The 16,849-nt window shown below is 39.8% G+C and overlaps 1 protein-coding gene across 2 annotated transcripts; it reads right to left on the minus strand.

The window, feature by feature from the left end:
* Positions 1-1,867: 1,867 nt before the first annotated feature.
* Positions 1,868-12,616, minus strand: LOC117434704 (ABI gene family member 3-like). 2 transcript variants are annotated; one of them, XM_034057319.3, is made up of 11 exons: positions 12,342-12,616; positions 9,797-9,964; positions 8,462-8,638; positions 7,928-8,010; positions 6,680-6,775; positions 5,920-6,113; positions 5,545-5,646; positions 4,865-5,020; positions 4,123-4,218; positions 2,946-3,068; positions 1,868-2,653 (listed from the first exon to the last, which is right to left on the minus strand). In XM_034057319.3, exons 1-11 carry the CDS (start codon positions 12,471-12,473, stop codon positions 2,490-2,492), a joined length of 1,491 nt encoding a protein of 496 aa, XP_033913210.1. In that variant the 5' UTR covers positions 12,474-12,616; the 3' UTR covers positions 1,868-2,489. The 2 variants fall into 2 exon arrangements, with proteins under 2 accessions (XP_033913210.1, XP_033913211.1); XM_034057320.3 differs by lacking the exons at positions 4,123-4,218; positions 4,865-5,020 and having other exon boundaries at positions 12,342-12,612.
* Positions 12,617-16,849: the final 4,233 nt, after the last annotated feature.

Genomic DNA, 16,849 nt, shown 5'->3' on the forward strand with positions numbered 1-16,849 from the left:
ATTCAGCGGCAGGAGGTTATGAAAGTCACCTTCAAACTGGAGATCGCCAGTATATCTTTTTTCTGATTCCGTTAACATTTTGTAAGAGGCCTACAGTGGACATACGGTTCAGTAATATACAGAGTTTTTTAAAACTGTATAGGACACTAAGCCTTTGAAATTATTATTTTTTTTGTATTCACTTGAATGAGGGGATGTAGTAATCTATATAATATTGCTCCTTCTATTGAATGAACTGATCACATCCATTCATTTTGAAATTGTTCAAGGTTATGAGGAAAAGAACAAGTCCTTGTCTTCCTGCGTTGGTTGGTTTGACAGTGATTAGCACTCATCTTGAACTACGTCATATTATACTGGGTAAGCTAGTCCACAATTAGTGCTAATCAGGGTCTGTGTTTTCTGAATGGGGTGACTACAAAGTGGCACTGTAGCAAACGCCAAGTACAATTTGCAATACTGCTGCTATTACATTGAAAAAGGCACTGTGTCTTTAAAAACACATTTCTAACGATGTAATCCTGTGGCTAACAAAGGTGTGATTTCATCGACATGCAATACAAGATGTTCCAGTATAAACATGTTTATAACCACGAGACTGCAGGTGACATGTAATGACTGTGTGGTTTTAACAAAACAGTGTTTAGGGTTACTGTCGATCAAAGGTAATTTATTAAACCCTTCCAAGACTGCAATTCAAGAATTTGTGAGTTTGTTTTAAACACAGTTCAATAGCCATGTTCTGTTGGCTGTTGGAAAACTATGCCGGATAATTAAAGCTCGTATTTTTTTTTTGTAGTGTGGTGCAAAACACTTTTTTATTCAAAACAATGAAGATGACGGCCGTTGTATTTAATATGAGAGCTTTGGCAGGTATGTGTATGTACTGTCACAGAGATCACAGATTGCTAAACAACTTTCCTTCACAGCAGATGACTTGCTTACCCCCACCTCTTTATCTTCACACTGCTGTCAAGTGCATCTTGTTCACTTCCTGTGTTACATGTAATAGGATCCTCCGAGGCCTAAGACTGACACATGGAAGTGAGGTCAGGTAGAATCCTGTTATCTGCAACCCCAAAAATGAATGGGGGACTTCCATTTTGTAACAGAAGTCTGGAAAAACAGCCACAGCAAAACAAGTTTTTGGTTGTTTTTTTTTAAAATAAATTTGCATACAAGAACTGTGGGATATCACAGCAGAGATGTCATAAAGGGAGCGTTAATACAGACAGTGACGTCATCCCAATGTGTTTATTGCCTAGATTGGAATTCAGTCTGCACTATAAAACGCACGTCCGTATGTAGAAAACAATACAAAGGAAGCTATAACAGAGCCTTGCCATGCCCAGTAAAACCTTGCGTAAGTGTGGTAGTGCATTTTCCTATATGTAGAACTGTAATAGGGATTTGTATCACGTTGTGCAATGTACCGTATTTATCAACAGGAGTGAAAAAAGCTAATCTTTTATCTAAGCTTCCAGCATGAGGCAGACCTTCACCTTTTTTTGTATTTTGTTAACAGTGTTCATTTTTTAAAGGCCTAGCAACCTTTTCCAATATCCACATGTGACATCAGGATTGACATAACCTCAGTCCATGGGTTCATTAGCATGAAGTATATATTTAATTTGATCAGCCCATACACAGTCAGGATGAGCCAAAGTTAGGATTTTTTTTATAGCATTTTACAGTACCCGGGAATCCCAATGGATTGCATCAACCACTTATTTTTGGGGGGTTATTCCTGGGTACCCATGGACTGGTGATTGCGGAGTGCTGTAAAATGCTCTGGTTGGGGTGTAGGTTTATCCTAGTGGTACAAAAGTACTTTACTGAAATAAATAAGGAAACCAAAAGACAAATGTAATACAGTATCATTTTTATTGTTTATAATTTATCATTTATATATTATCTCTGAGCCATTTACTTTTTTTTGTAAGTGCCTGTTGCATTATAATATAAAACATTTTGATCTCACAGTCCCTTAAATGAACTCTGGACTGTCTAATATATAGCCACCAGGGGGTGCTATATGCTCTGTATTAATCCATTAAAGTTAAATAGAAACATTTTAACAAAGCAATCTGGTTTTTTTTTTTGTCCAGTCCCATTCAAAAGTGCAAACAATTTAAAACACATGTAAAACATGAAATAGTATTAATAACAATAATGGATTCTTTATAAGCATGCGTTATCAGCTCTACTTTTTTTTTTTTTTTTTTTACTAAAAGTTTTTTTTAAGCAATGGTAACCCTGATGATTTTCATCTTTAGGCAGCGATATGAATTCTTACGGCTAGTTTCACAAACCCCGATTACCCTATGTTACCTCAGCTAAAGCAATCCAACAATAACCCTGGCCTGTGAAACCAGCCGTTGGTGTCTACTGAGTACATTCTTGCACAGTTTAGTCTTTATGCGCTTAATCAAGAAGCAGGCTTGGTTGACTGCTTGGTTTGTTTACGTCCTCCTTGACCTGCTGCACTGTTAATGGGCCGGCCCCACGTAGTTTTCAGGGAAGAATCCTTCCACGCCGTTCAGGACCCCTTCGTACCAGCCATCAGCATTCTTCTTGGTGACGAAAATAATCTCTCCCGCTTCAAACGAGAGCTCGTCAGCCTTGTCAGTGCTGTAGGCGTACAGCGCGACTACTACAGTGGACAGGACAGACACAAGACGTTATACAGTAATGCTCAAATCAGAATAAGCATCCGTGCCTATGCAGAGTGGCTGCTGGCAATGAAACAGTGCGCTACGGAGAGGAGGGTGGCCTGGATGACACTGGAGTATCGTTTGCTTTGCAGATTGATCAGATTCATGCTGGGAATTTTAAATAAAAGACTTTCTGGTCGTAAAAGCCAAAAGCGACAGTGGGTTTTCTTGCTGACATGAAAGACCTAATGCCAAAAAAAAAAAATTAAAATAAGATGATTGTCACCATACCTTTCTCCACGTAATTGGGAGGAGCCCCGTCATCAAAGTCCGCAGGGGGAGGGGGAGGGGGACTGCAGTCATCAAACTCGTTGTACATCTCCGGCGGAGGGTAAGAGGCCTGGAAACCCACCTCTGCAAATGAGGAGACAATACTGCTCTGAATACTCTACCCAGCCAGAGACCCATCTCTCTACTACCTGCAGACTACAACATTGTTTGAAATCAGCCTGACGGGGATCCATTCACGCATGCTGGTCATAAGGGGTAGAGTCCTGCATCGGGTCAGGCACCCGCAGGTGACTCGCAAAAGCGGGTTGGGTTCGGGTCGGAATGTGACTGAACATTTTCGCGGTTTGCGGTTCGGGTCAAAAAAAGTAAATTTTTGGGTCTGAATTTGAATCACCTAAAACGTTTTCTGTCCTTTCGGTGTACTCGTCTGTAACCCTTTTCCAAATAACGTATCAGAAGGTAAGTGTACCGGTATTTCCTGCACTAAAGCAGGAGGCGATTAGGGAGGAGTCAGCTGACTGTGTTGCTCTTGCTTGTTTGATTCGTCGCAAGATCTTTTGATCACGTCTGCTTGGTGATTATTAAACATGTTTGTGAACGAGGCGAAAACAAAAGACAGCGCAGGGTTTATATCATGTAGTGGATAACAGCGCGAGAGGTAAAATCACAAGTGTGGAATTCTTTTGGAATCACAGCAAATGAAAATAATGAACATGCGACTGGATTCGCTGCTTGTAAAACCTGTCATTATGTTTATGTATATTCTGACATACTAGAGGAAGCTACCACGCTGTATAGCCTATTGTATAAACTCAATCCGTGGAGAATGGTAGAGATATCTGTGTGTGAGAGAGGCAGTCAACGCAGGCAGTAGGTAAAGGACAAACACTTGCGGGCTGGGGTTGCAGGTCTTATTAAAGCGGGTCGGGTCGCAGGTGAGAAGACGGTGTTGCAGCGGGTTGCGGGTCCTGTAGTAGCGGGTCCGGGTCGGAAGCGGGTCATAACAAATCAGACCCGTGCAGGACTCTAACATGAGGGTCGGTAGCTTGCACAGGTGATTGGTTTCAATGCAATCCAATTATGCTCAGTGATACAAAAAGCCATTTCACAGTTGCTTTCACACAGGAGACGATGAACAGGTGTTTTTGGGAGGAGCTCCACTGCTCCAGGTACTTACCAATTTGCTGAAAGCGGCTGGAGAGCTCGGTGAGGTTTATCTGTGGGAGGAGTGGGGCTAGAGCGGGGCGGTAGGGAGGCGGGGGTGGAATGATCACTTTGTAGGAGAAGAAATGGCGTGTATGTGGGGGTTGGGGGGCAAGAAGGGGTGCAAAAGCATATACATAAGAATCAGTTCTGATTCCAAAGTAAATTAACACGGGAAACGTTTTAATATTTACACTGTTCCAATTTATTAATCCTCAAATACTGAAATATGTATGGGTTAGTCAACATTTAGATGCTATACCCTCTGCATCACGTTGAGTACAGCTTCATTCACATTGGATGGGGCTCCATGATCTCCATGGTATTACTTCTAAAAAAGCCAAGAAACGTTACCGCTGTTGTGCAATTCTGCATCCCACTGTAGCAGCCCTTGACCATTAATACAGAACCATTAACTGCATTATACTTGACAATGCAGGGATTAGGGTTGCCATATGACCCCATGTTCACTGGGCCAGTTCAGGCTTTTTAACTCACCCCACCCCAGTGCATTCTGGGAAGTGCAGTCCTGCTTCTCTTGAAGAAAAGAAACAAGTGAAAAGTACCGGAGACAGGGAAAACGTACCAGAATGCACTGGTAGCTGAAAAGTCTGAAGTGTCCCCAACTGCTCCAGTGAACGTGGAGTCACATGACAACGCTAGACATACCGTACAGAAACAAAGAAGCCGTAACTAGGAGTAAGAAGAAGCCTTACATGTGTGCAGGGAGGAGAGCGACAGGCTGTGCCCCTGGACATGCAGTGAGCGCAGAGAGAGACCCAAGCGCCCCAAACGGGCTTGACGGGAGATGGTAGAGTAGCGCTGCACTCTCAGCCTTTTACAATGGAGCTGAAAGCATTGCAGAGAGGAGGCTGGAAGCAGAAGCAGGGTCGAGAGGAGAGGCACAGAGAGACACAGGCAAACACGTTAGAAAAACATACAGTAGAACAGCCACTCCACTATGTGTGCGTTGCGTGACTCCATGTACACTAGGACAGTTCAGGTTTTTCATCTCACACCCCAGTGCATTCTGGTAAGTGTAGTCCTGTTTGTGAAAGGTACCACCCGAGACGGGTCAAATGTACCAGAATGCACTGCGATGCGAGTTGAAAAGCCTGAACTGTTTCAAACTGTCCCAGTGTACAGCCCACGGAGTCGTATGGTAACCATAGCATTACAGAATTTAGGGACTGAGCGCTGCTACCTGTATTAAAATGTGAAAATGTGAAGGAAACACATCTTAGTTTGGCCCCCTGCACTCGATGCTAGTTTTTCTGATTGGGAACCCCGCTATCACGGTCCTTTCTGATTGGCTTCCACCCTTCTTTACGGCACAGGCGATCAGGTGACACGTTACCATGGTGTTTATCTGACGTCACAAAGAGGCCATTTCTACCTGAACTGAGCCTATTGGACGGGAGAGGCGCTGGTAGGCCGTCAGCCATTGGAGGAGGTGGGAGAAGGTCTGACATCATAGGTGGGGGGAAACCATTTTCTCCTGAAATTATATATATATATATTTTTAAAAAAAAGACAACTTTAGTTTCGCAGTTGAAGAAAAAGACACAAAAATCACCTTCCAGTAAGTCAATCATTGGGAAACGAGTGATGTAAGACATTTTATAACAGTTGCTGCCATTATCACGATCTGATTTCAAACTTTACTCGTTCCCCCCCCCCCCCCCCCATGGTAACAATTGTGTAAGTTTACCACAATAAATGGTATGGTCATTTTGCATGGAAAGAGACAATAGAGTTTTTAAAAACGTACCTATTAAGAATGCAGGAGGAGGAGGGGGGTCTAGAGCTGCAGCAGGGACTGATGGGATAGCGGGGGCTGGCGGAGGTGGAGGGGGAATATCCAGGGGAGGGGGCAGCGGGTACTCCTCCAAGACAGGTGGCGGGATGTCCGATACACTGAAGGCAGGCACTGTAGGAGGGGGCACCGCGATCCCAAAACTGGAACTGAAGAACAAAATAAATGATTGTCTGCTACAGCCCAACTGGGGCAGGTACTACACTGAAGAGGACTGATCCAAACGAGGGACACTTTAAAATCACGGCCACAGATTCATTTGAATTTTGGATGGATTGTTCCCGCGGATATGAATTCGAAATGACTAAACATTCATTACACAATAACTACAAATTATATATATATCTTTGCAGTCACCATTATTAATTAATTATTATGAATTAGTCATTTAGCAGAAGCTTTTATTCAAAGCGACTTACAGAGACTAGGGGGTGAACTATGGATTACCTGCCGCTGCTGCAGAGCCACTTCCAATAGGACCTTGGTTTTACATCTCAGTATTAAATGCATGATATTTGGTGTAACACTGCAGCTGTGGGATGGATACTATAAACTATAAGAGAGGATTATCTACTCGGAGATACCAAAAATGGTGTAAGTGGTGTAAAACCAATACTGGTTCTTCTGTCCATTCATCCCAATACTTGTTGGAGGGAAGAATATAAAAGCAGTGTAGTTGGGTGTATCGCTAACAGGATTGCTGCTGATTCTTTACCCAGTGGAACGCTCATTGAGAGAGGACACGGACAGTCCGCGGGACACCGATGGAACAACAGGACATTGGACAGGTTCAGGGGCTCGAGAACTCCTCCTATAGGAAGACATGAAGGGGTTAAATTATTATTATTTAGTCATTTCAATTAAATAAGGAAAGTGCCTAATAATATTATTATTATTATTTATTTCTTAGCAGACGCCCTTATCCAGAGCGACTTACAATTGTTAAAGATATCACATTATACATTATTTCACATTATTATTATTATTATTATTATTATTTATTTCTTAGCAGACGCCCTTATCCAGGGCGACTTACAATTGTTACAAGATATCACATTATACATTATTTCACATTATACAGATATCACATTATTTTACATACAATTACCCATTTATACAGTTGGGTTTTTACTGGAGCAATCTAGGTAAAGTACCTTGCTCAAGGGTACAACAGCAGTGTACCCTTGAGCAAGGGTACCCTTGAGAGCCCTGCCGGAGATATTAGATATTACATTATTTTACATACAATTACCCATTTAAACAGTTGGGTTTTTACTGGGTTTTTACTGGAGCAATCTAGGTAAAGTACCTTGCTCAAGGGTACAACAGCAGTGTCCCCCACTGGGGATTGAACCCACAACCCTCCGGTCAAGAGTCAAGAGTCCAGAGCTCTAACCACTACTCCACACTGCTGCCCACAATATCTGTCTACGTAGCATTCATTGACATTCATTTTCAGACAAACTAGCCTGTGTATATTGAATTTTAATCCCCTGCTAGTATTCTATTTAAACTTCTGTTCTAAACTAAATCGGTTTGATTTTTACAGCATTTCCAAGGCTGGTGAACAATGACTCCTACTGGTTTGGAGTTGAATTACACTACCATTGTATTGTACACAATAAGAGTGCTAGTATAGTAGAATGGCCCTAAAATATGCACACAATATCTAAGCACCAGAACTGTTGTTATTTATTTATTTATTTATTTATTTTTTTTACTATTTCTACGTCAACGTCTTTTCAAACTGATTCCAATTACTACAGCAGCTGCTGAAACGCGTTTACTGCAAAGAGCCGGCATCTTAAAATTGCTTTTTTTGTTGTCAGCTAGAATTGACGATAAAAATTGCTTGTTTATGTCCGGCCCAAGGCCCAGCGGTACTCAAATCTCTGCCTCTGGCTGCAGTCTTTTCAGGGTAAAGCGGTGAATTTGCTTCGAGGTCTTTTGGCTGTGAACCTACCCCAGTGTCCCCTGGGCCTCGCTGCTGTCCGGTGACGGTTTCATGTTCAAGGTGTCAGTTTTGCCCAGCTGTTGGCTCATGCTCTGTTCAGGAGAAATACAAAATAAGGGTTCACTACTTAAACTACTTTTAAAAAAAAAACAACACAAATTCCAAAAAGAGAAACAGGACCAACTAACTCCTAACTCGCTTAAACTGTATTTAAATTAAACTTCTAGTTCATTTATAGTTTTGTACTTAACATTTTTTTCGTAATTTCCCAAGGCTTTGAAAAACAGACCCTGATATTAACGAACCCAAAGAAAATACCCATCAAAACGAAACCGATTTGACTTTGTATCAATACACAGAAAACCATTTCCTACGTACTGAAATGAATATATTTTATTTAACTGTTTCTTGTGATTACTGTAGCTGTCCCGCTTCTTTGATGAAAGGCTACTTCTCTACACAGATGATCTGTATTTCCATGCTTTTGCCATACGTTTGCATGCATCTCTCTGTCTTCCTGTGCAATTTAAAACAGGCTCTCACCTTCACACCATGCCCTATGGAATCCAGTTCAGTGTAGGTAATGAGATTCCGGATGTACCTGCCTCCCGGCTCCTGGCTAGCGGGAGGAATGGTTTTCTGGATCCGGGGCATTTTCCTGGCGGTGGTGAAGGCACCAATTTCCCGGCGGGCCACTTTTTCCCGGTGCATGTCCACCATCTGGAAAACAGCATGGAATATTGGGGAAGAGGAGGAGAATCTTGAGGGAGCCCACTGGAATCATATCACATATATATGGATGTGCTATCATTGCACCTCAACCCATGCACACAAACAAACGATAATTAAGCTATTTATGTCTTTCCTAACTATTCTTAATTCTCTGTACGTCTTTTAAACTGCTGACTACTGTTTTTATTCAAAATAATTCCAAGCACTGGAAATGTCCCGTTTTGAAATCCCCTCACTAGAAGCCTGAGAGTCATTCACCGGAGACCAAGAGAAAAAACACGCTACAAAGAAATCTGCCTTCGCTGTAAACCTTCAAAGTCATGGAATCCATATATTATTTTTAAAAAAAATGGGGCTGAAGTGAATAACTTTGGGGTTATTAACTGCATCTCTGGGTTCTGGTGAATTCATCGCTCTCATGGTTTATGGAGTCACCAGAACCCCTCGATGGAATTATAACCTTGTAATTCAGTGCAGCCCATCTATCAGTCTATATACTATGCATGAGCTAACATGTTTCTTATTGAAATCGTATGATTCAGGATAAATTCAATACCACACTTCAAACTATGTGCACGATTAATTCATGTTAGTATTCGGTTTACGTATGAAATATTGGTCATTTGAATTCAATAGTAATATGCTTGTTCATATGTATCTGTAGTAAAGTGATACCATTACATTTGTTAGGGCTCGACACAGTGAAAAGACTTAATTAAAAGGGAAGTTCTTTAATAGTGGCGTGCTAGAGGTTTCTAGGTGCTGTTGAATAAAAGCTTATAGGTTAACCAAGTGGGCCTTTTGCTAAAGTTTGATCGCTACAGTAACACTTTTGAAAGATCTGCATATTTTAACATCATTCTTCAAAATTAGTTTTAAACTCAAATAGGAGGATGACTCATGTACTTGTTTCATACCACAAGGAACTGCAGTGAATCATTTGCAGAGATGTGTGTGTCAGAAAACTATTACATCTTCCTGGTTTTCACTTCTTTGAATAATATTCCAGGGATGACTTTGCTGCCCAGAAAAAAAAAAAAAGTTTGAAAACCAGCGAGCATCAGAAAAAGAAACCACAGCAGAACTTTAACATACTTGAAATGCTGGTTCCCAATCAAACTGGTAAAACTGTAGGATCTCACTGACCTGTGCGACCAAGTTCACAGAAGACTCCATCCTGGTCATCTGGTCAGTCTGCAGGTCCAGCAGTCTGAGCACTCTGGTGGCGAGAGTGCTGATCTGGTATGCTACACTGGCCAGGGATTGGGTGGTGAAGGCTTTTGTCTCCTCCAGAGCCTTTGCCTGGTCTTCCCCCTGAGGGCAAAAAAAATACACCAGTTCTGTACTACGAGGGTTCCTTCTCACTATTCACAGAGAAGCTTTTAGAGATTGTGGTCCAGTGGTTAAAGAAAAGGTCTGGATACCAAGGAGTGACCCTGAGCAAGTCACTTAACTTGGGCTCTTGTCCTTCTGATGAGTTGTAAAACGCGAGGTCCTATTGTAAGTGACTGCAGCAGCAGTAACAGTTGTTGATGCATAGTTTAGTCTCTTTGGCTAAAAGCTTCTACTAAATTACTCATTCCTTATAATAGTTATTATTATTATTATTATTATTTGATTATTTAGCAGACGCCTTTATCCAAGGCGACTTACAGAGACTAGGGTGTGTGAACTATGCATCAGCTGCAGAGTCACTTACAACTACGTCTCACCCAAAAGACGGAGCTCAAGGAGGTTAAGTGACTTGCTCAGGGTCACACAGTGAGTCAGTGGCTGAGGTGGGATTTGAACCGGAGACCTCCTGATTACAGGACCTTTTCTTTAACCACTGGACCACACAGCCTCCCACTAGTTCTCTAGTTAAAGCCAACAGTTTGATTCTGTGATGGAGCTGATAAAGTGAAACTTCGACAATGCTTTAATACTAAATGGGTTCCCAAGCCACGTTATTGATGCTGAATTATTGTTATTTACGGTATTAATGAAACAGTTCTTAAAAAAAAAAAAAAAAAAAAAAAAAAAGCCAACAACAATCTTAAACAGTTTTGGGAAAGTCAAACTGGATTTGCTTTGTCTGTGAACAAGGACTTTGGTTGCAAACCACATGGTAGTCTTGGCTTCAGACAATGCCCGTGACTGTTTTAATATTGTCTTGTAATTTCCCTTCTTTTTTTTTTTTTTTTTACATAGTTCCTCTTTCTAAATGTAATCATTTACCTTGATATATTTTTATTTTTTAAAACATTTTTGTAAAATAAAATAATATCATTAGGGGGGTGTTCAGTACTGAATTAAAATCAAAAGAGAGACATCTGTATGTAGCTTAAAGTAACATTGATCAATATATACCACTACTAACCCTAAAGCAGCTACCTGAAAAAGTGGTCCTGAGACCTAAAATGATTTAGAAACATCCTAAAAGTGGCAATGTACAGTAAATGGGTTAGTGTACATATTTTGTGAAATGAGGGGGGCTGTTAAACAGGTTTATGCATTTTAATATAACGTATTAATATCCATCACTGGATACCTCTGTCAAATGAATTCAGTTGATCTAATTAATATAGTTAAAAGAAGGGTATATCTATACAAGTGTGTCTCTTTGGAGTATTTTTGTGTTTTAAAAACTACTGAAATTCCCGCACCCTTTTTTTTTTACTACTGGATTTTAATATTGAAACAATGGCAGTATTTAGTTCTGAACAGATCCCAGTGTAAAAGACATATCTTTTCTCACAGCCCTTTCGCCCACCCGTCACTAGAAGAAGGTTTTACATAACTTCCAGGGAAATCAGCTGCACGCATACTACAGTACCTGCTAGAAGGCTCTTGCTGCCTGCACTGCAATAGTTGAAGCCGCAAAAAGCAACTGTGAAAGTCGAGAAAAACAGGAAGGAAACAGCCTCACATCCTGCTGTCTTTATTCTCCGAATGACAGACAAAGCCACAGCTTCTTCAAACTAGGTCTTTCACCCAGCTCCAGTCTGGTGGGGGGGCTTTTAATAGAATCGACTGGATGCTGTCATGAACAATACTGTATAGCCCTCTCTGTGAATATAGGAAGACCTTTAGCTAGCAGCATGGATGAAGGGTGGTCTGTCTAGCCACAGATTCCCAGAGGTTTAATTTCCCCTACTAAAATGGTTAGGGTTTTTTTTTGTTGTAATAGGATGAACACATCATATATCCAGCACCATAGTAGCAAAGCCATTGAACAAAAAAGAGGAACAAGCCTCAGTCCAGGTGTACCCCACGCAGATGACCCACTACACTCGGTTTTAAACGGCAAGAGGAATAGGATAACAGGCCTTGTTCCATGAGGCACTGTGCAACTCCAAAACTGTAACATGCTTGCAAATGTCAAGTGTGTTGTAACGGTACGTTCAATTGGAAAAGGGAAGAAACTGTGGCCTACTTCCTTGATCAGAAGTATGCATGTCAAATCTAGATGCTGGCGTTGGTGTTTATAAAGTAGAAACTATACAGTGCATTTATTTCATGTTCAGTATTTACTCATAGTCCATAAACACATTAGGAAATTCAACAGAATCAATGATCCTGCTGTTGCGACAGTGGGTGGAAGGTCTGTATGTCGAAACAAATGTGACAGTCAACAAGGCCTGCTGTAACTAAGAAGCGTGCACTATACAGAGTAATGCATTAAACATTTACAATAATGGCAGAGTCTTACCTGCAAGTAGTTGCTCTCACAGTACTCAGCTACCTTGTGCAGGTTGCTATAGTTGTCCAGGAGAGCCTGTCTATCTGCAGGGGCATCTTGAAATACCCTCTGAATCTCCTCAGTGTTGTTCTTGTCATTCATGTTGTCCTGGCCTGTGCTGTGCAACGTGTGAGCATCGTAAACAAACCAATTAACAGAAACCTGAAGCAGCACAGCTCAGACTGCTGGGCCTCAAACAGCAGCTACTGCTTGTTATTCAGTGTGAAAATAAAACGACCTCTTTTTTAAACTAGGTCTTTAGTCTCCGCCTCAAAAGGCAATACCTTTTTTTTTTTTTTTAAAGGAACAGTCTCTTTGTTAATCTGTTCGCTGAGGTTTCACATAACCTGCACTCACTCACTCACCCTCCCTCTACACACACTCTTTCAATCACACAATACGTGACGTCAAGGTTTTAAGACTCCAATGTGCAATATAGGGAAGATAAAATCCAATTGCTGTAGGTTATAAAACTACCAAGAAATAACTCAGAAGCTAATTGCCTCTCTCTAACTTCAGTATCGTCCATCAGTTGTGACTTGCTGTGCACATTCTTTGCTACAAATTCTTGTTTCAAGTTCTTACTAGTCTTGTGATAATGCTGTTGTGCTATAGCAAAACATTTCTAAGACCCGGGCTTAGCTATTATGCAATACTTCAAAAACGAAAAGATTTTAAGATGCATTCACCAAAGTCTTCACAGATTTAGCAGCTTTCTAAGATGTTGCTAAATTGCGGTGTTTTTTTTTTTTTTTCCTTTTAACAATATGCATTCTCACTGCAGTAACCTTTTTTTTAGTCACCTTATCTTGACTTTAATCATTATTCTGCCTTGATTTCAATTTGTTTGTGTTTCCTTTACGGTCAGTTTTATTAAAAGGCCGTAATTAAAGGGAAGTGACAGGAGGTAGATGTTTTTAAAAAAGCGCTATTTTTTTGTTTGTTTTTTACAATACAACGGGTAATTTAATATTTAAGATACTGTCAAAGTTGTTGTTTACCATTGTGTATTTTGACGGCATAGAAAAAAGAAAATCACATTTTATTATTATTATTATTATTATTATTATTATTATTATTATTATTATTATTATTATTATTAATAATAATAATAATAATAATAATAATAATAATAATAATAACATAGCCTAAAGTAGCCCAAATACAGAACTGAAGTTAGGCCACCCTGACCTTGTTTAAAAACCTGGTACAAGAATGTTTTTTTTTTTTTAATCTTTTTAAATTGTGGTTTAATTTAAATACTTGATCACATTCTCTGATAAATACATTTCAATATTTTCTACACGGAAAAAAATCACCTAAACGGAAGAAATATCTAAACGGAAGTAGCAGGGTGTGGTTGCCATAGAGACGTGTTTTGAGTGCAAATGGCTGCACAAGTAAGGGTAACAACAGGTAATCACGTTTATTTATTAAATAAAAACAGTGTTATAACTACAGTTCGTATTACTTCGTTTATTTCATTGTAACTAAGTAGTAGTCGCAGTAAAGTTTGTGATTCTACTACCCTTTTTCCTGTTTTGTTTGTGTTTATTCCAAATTACCCCATGCGAGAAAGCGTCGTCTTTACGAGCAGTTCCGCGGGTCAGTTTCCATTTACATTGAAAAGCGTATGCTTGTGTGAAATTATAATGTTTTTCCCACATTGCTGTCAGATTTAGGAAAGTAAAAAGTGCATTGTTACATAAAATGGAAAAACCGGGACACTTTTTTTTTGTTAAACTCTGAAGCAGTTAAAATAAATATATAATAACACAATCATAATGATTAAAAAAAACACATTGGGTGAATAAAAGTAATTTTTTTAACGAATATATGACGCAGAGAAAAAAGTTTGACCTGATTGTAACCCTCTGGTATAAAGGCAACCACACATAATACTTCTGTTTTTCAAAATATTACAGCGTTAATAATTAAATTTAACAAAGAAGCTGCAAACACAATTCTGACAACTGGTTCCTGCAACCCAGGAAGGGAGTATAATTTTTTAAAACATTTTGCAAGAATGTTTTTATTCTAGAAATGTGTTTATGCAGCTTTACAATTAATTACTGTAATTCTGTTTATCTAAAAATATTCTTATGAGAACATAAGAAAGTTTACAAACGAGAGGAGGCCATTCGGCCCATCTTGCTTGTTTGGTTGTTAGTAGCTTATTGATCCCAGAATCTCATCAAGCAGCTTCTTGAAGGATCCCAGGGTGTCAGCTTCAACGACATTACTGGGGAGTTGGTTCCAGACCCTCACCATTCTCTGTGTAAAAAAAGTGCCTCCTATTTTCTGCTCTGAATGCCCCTTTATCTAATCTCCATTTGTGACCCCTGGTCCTGGTTTCCACCCAACAGTGAAGCCACCCAGATCCCCTGGTGTTTTCCACCTATACGTGTCAAGCATTTAGCCAGGCTGCAGCAGAGTTAGTCGTATGGATTTTGTCCCTGAATTTGTATGTCAGTTTTTACCAGGTGGCGGTTTCTGCTTCCTGGAGATGCATCAATAGATAAAGCACTACAACGGGAGCCGTCATACACACTAGTGCTTCAAGTTGCCATAGCAACGGATCTAGGTCTGGGGCTGGGCCTGTTTTCTTCGTTAGGAACGCCGTTGTGCACCTGTTACATTCTACAATATAATTCAGACAGCAGAGTATTTTTATTTTTTTATTTTTTTTTAATACATCTCTTTATTCTATTCTAAAGATACTACTGACTGCTGAATTGAGAGCACAGAGGTGCAAAAAGCTTAAGACTCAGGAGTCTACAAGATAAAGAGGTGGATCCTAAACTAACACCAGGTACGTGGAAGGTTACCCGTTTCATAACAGAGCTTGTGATGCACAGGTTCCAGCTCGGCATGTCGAGGGCAGATTATTGTGTTTTTAGATTGCTACTGTGGATCAAAAGGGTGTACGGCTTTATGCCATAGTCAAAGCATAACAAAGTTAAGTACATTTTAAATATTGATAAACTACAGTCAATGCACACTTAAACTGCAAAAGTACTAGATTGGCCATTTATAGATTCTACAAGCGACAGTGAAACATACTGTTAAATGAATGTTAAATCAAGCTACTGCTAACCAGTTAGGGAAAAAAAATGTGCTGTGTGCAAAAAAGAAAGTGCTTTCCCATTTAAGATATTATTGTTTATCTTTACCCAAGCATTATTTAAAGAAGGAAAAAAAAAACTGATTTGAGATTTTGTTTAAAATGTTTTTTTTTTTTTTCATTGCTTCTAATCCATTTCTCTCCCAGCACGGCAGTTATTGTGTCACACTGCCAGAGCCAGACTAACACTTGTATATGCACTTCCCTTCTGTGTGTGTGTGTGTGTGTGTGTGATCTCACCCGATCATTGCAATTACTTTATTTAATTTGGTTAATAATAGATGAAAAGGGAATTCAGGCATGCTGCAGTGTCAGTAGTTTCAGTTGACTCAAGTCATTGGGCAGTAGTTTCTGGTAACAATGCTTGTGCTGGGTGTTTTCATTTGCTCTAATTGCCAACACACTACTGAATCAGAAAAATCTAGAGTGCAAAGTATGCACCTATTAGGAAATAATTCAGTTAATGTGAACAAAACCCTCCTACAGAACCAAGTGTTCTCTAATAGCAATACTGTGGTACTACTGTAGCACATTTGAGACATTTTGCATGGTTTTAATATTTATGGTCACGCATTGGTTCATAGACCAGGTTAGCTGTTCAGTAAAAACATAATAAATCAGCATCACAAATGCCATTGTACTGATCAGGTCTTTTTTTTAAGATTGTGATTGCTTTATAACATGAGTTAAATAAAAAAAAAAATTGGATGATTTTCCAAATACAGTTGTGACGGGGAGATTTAAACTGTAGAAGAACAAAAAAAAAAATTGAAGCCAGGTTTCAGTGCTGCGTTACCGTATGTAAATCTAGAGGATTATAAGCACCCAAGCATTCGCAAAACATAACAGCCCAGCAAATCCCTTAGCTTTCACAACCACTCAGTTCTACCCAACACCCTGGACTAATGAATGAGGTACTCTGTCGGTGCTGTCAAATCTTTAGTTTCCGTGAGTGTTAACTTCATCCAGTTGTACAATTAAATTAACCAAAAGAGATTTCAGCTTTGGACTGTCCTGAGGGAGCCATCAAGAAAACGCAACAAACAATGAAATGGCAGGGAATGGCTGTCTGTAACTTGATCAGAGCTGTTGGACAGTAAAAAAAAAAAAAAAAAAAAAAAAGAACCATGAAGCCTTGCAGTAAATGGCATGAAGTCTTACAGCCTGAGGGAGAAGCTGGTTTGAGGAACAAAGATCTGAGAAACATGTCAGCCATGGTAAACAACACTTCAGTTTAGGACTTGTGGTTTATCAAACCAGATCAGCGGGTAGCTTAAGGCAATTAGATCATCACAGTACATTTAATTAGCAGATTAACCTTTAAAGGGCACTGGTTCGTTAATGAGGCTTCTGG

Source organism: Acipenser ruthenus, chromosome 28 (genome assembly GCF_902713425.1).
Source record: "Acipenser ruthenus chromosome 28, fAciRut3.2 maternal haplotype, whole genome shotgun sequence".
Lineage (NCBI taxonomy): Eukaryota > Metazoa > Chordata > Actinopteri > Acipenseriformes > Acipenseridae > Acipenser > Acipenser ruthenus.

Bases quoted from the DNA above. Each gene is read 5' to 3' on its own strand.
- LOC117434704 (XM_034057319.3), bottom strand. From the start codon at position 12,473: ATGAATGACAAGAACAACACTGAGGAGATTCAGAGGGTATTTCAAGAT. The intron at 9,965-12,341 runs GTAAGACTCTGC...TTTTGCCCTCAG, and splicing joins GTGAGAGCAACTACTTGCAG to GGGGAAGACCAGGCAAAGGC. The intron at 8,639-9,796 runs GTCAGTGAGATC...GCTGTTTTCCAG, and splicing joins CTGTGAACTTGGTCGCACAG to ATGGTGGACATGCACCGGGA.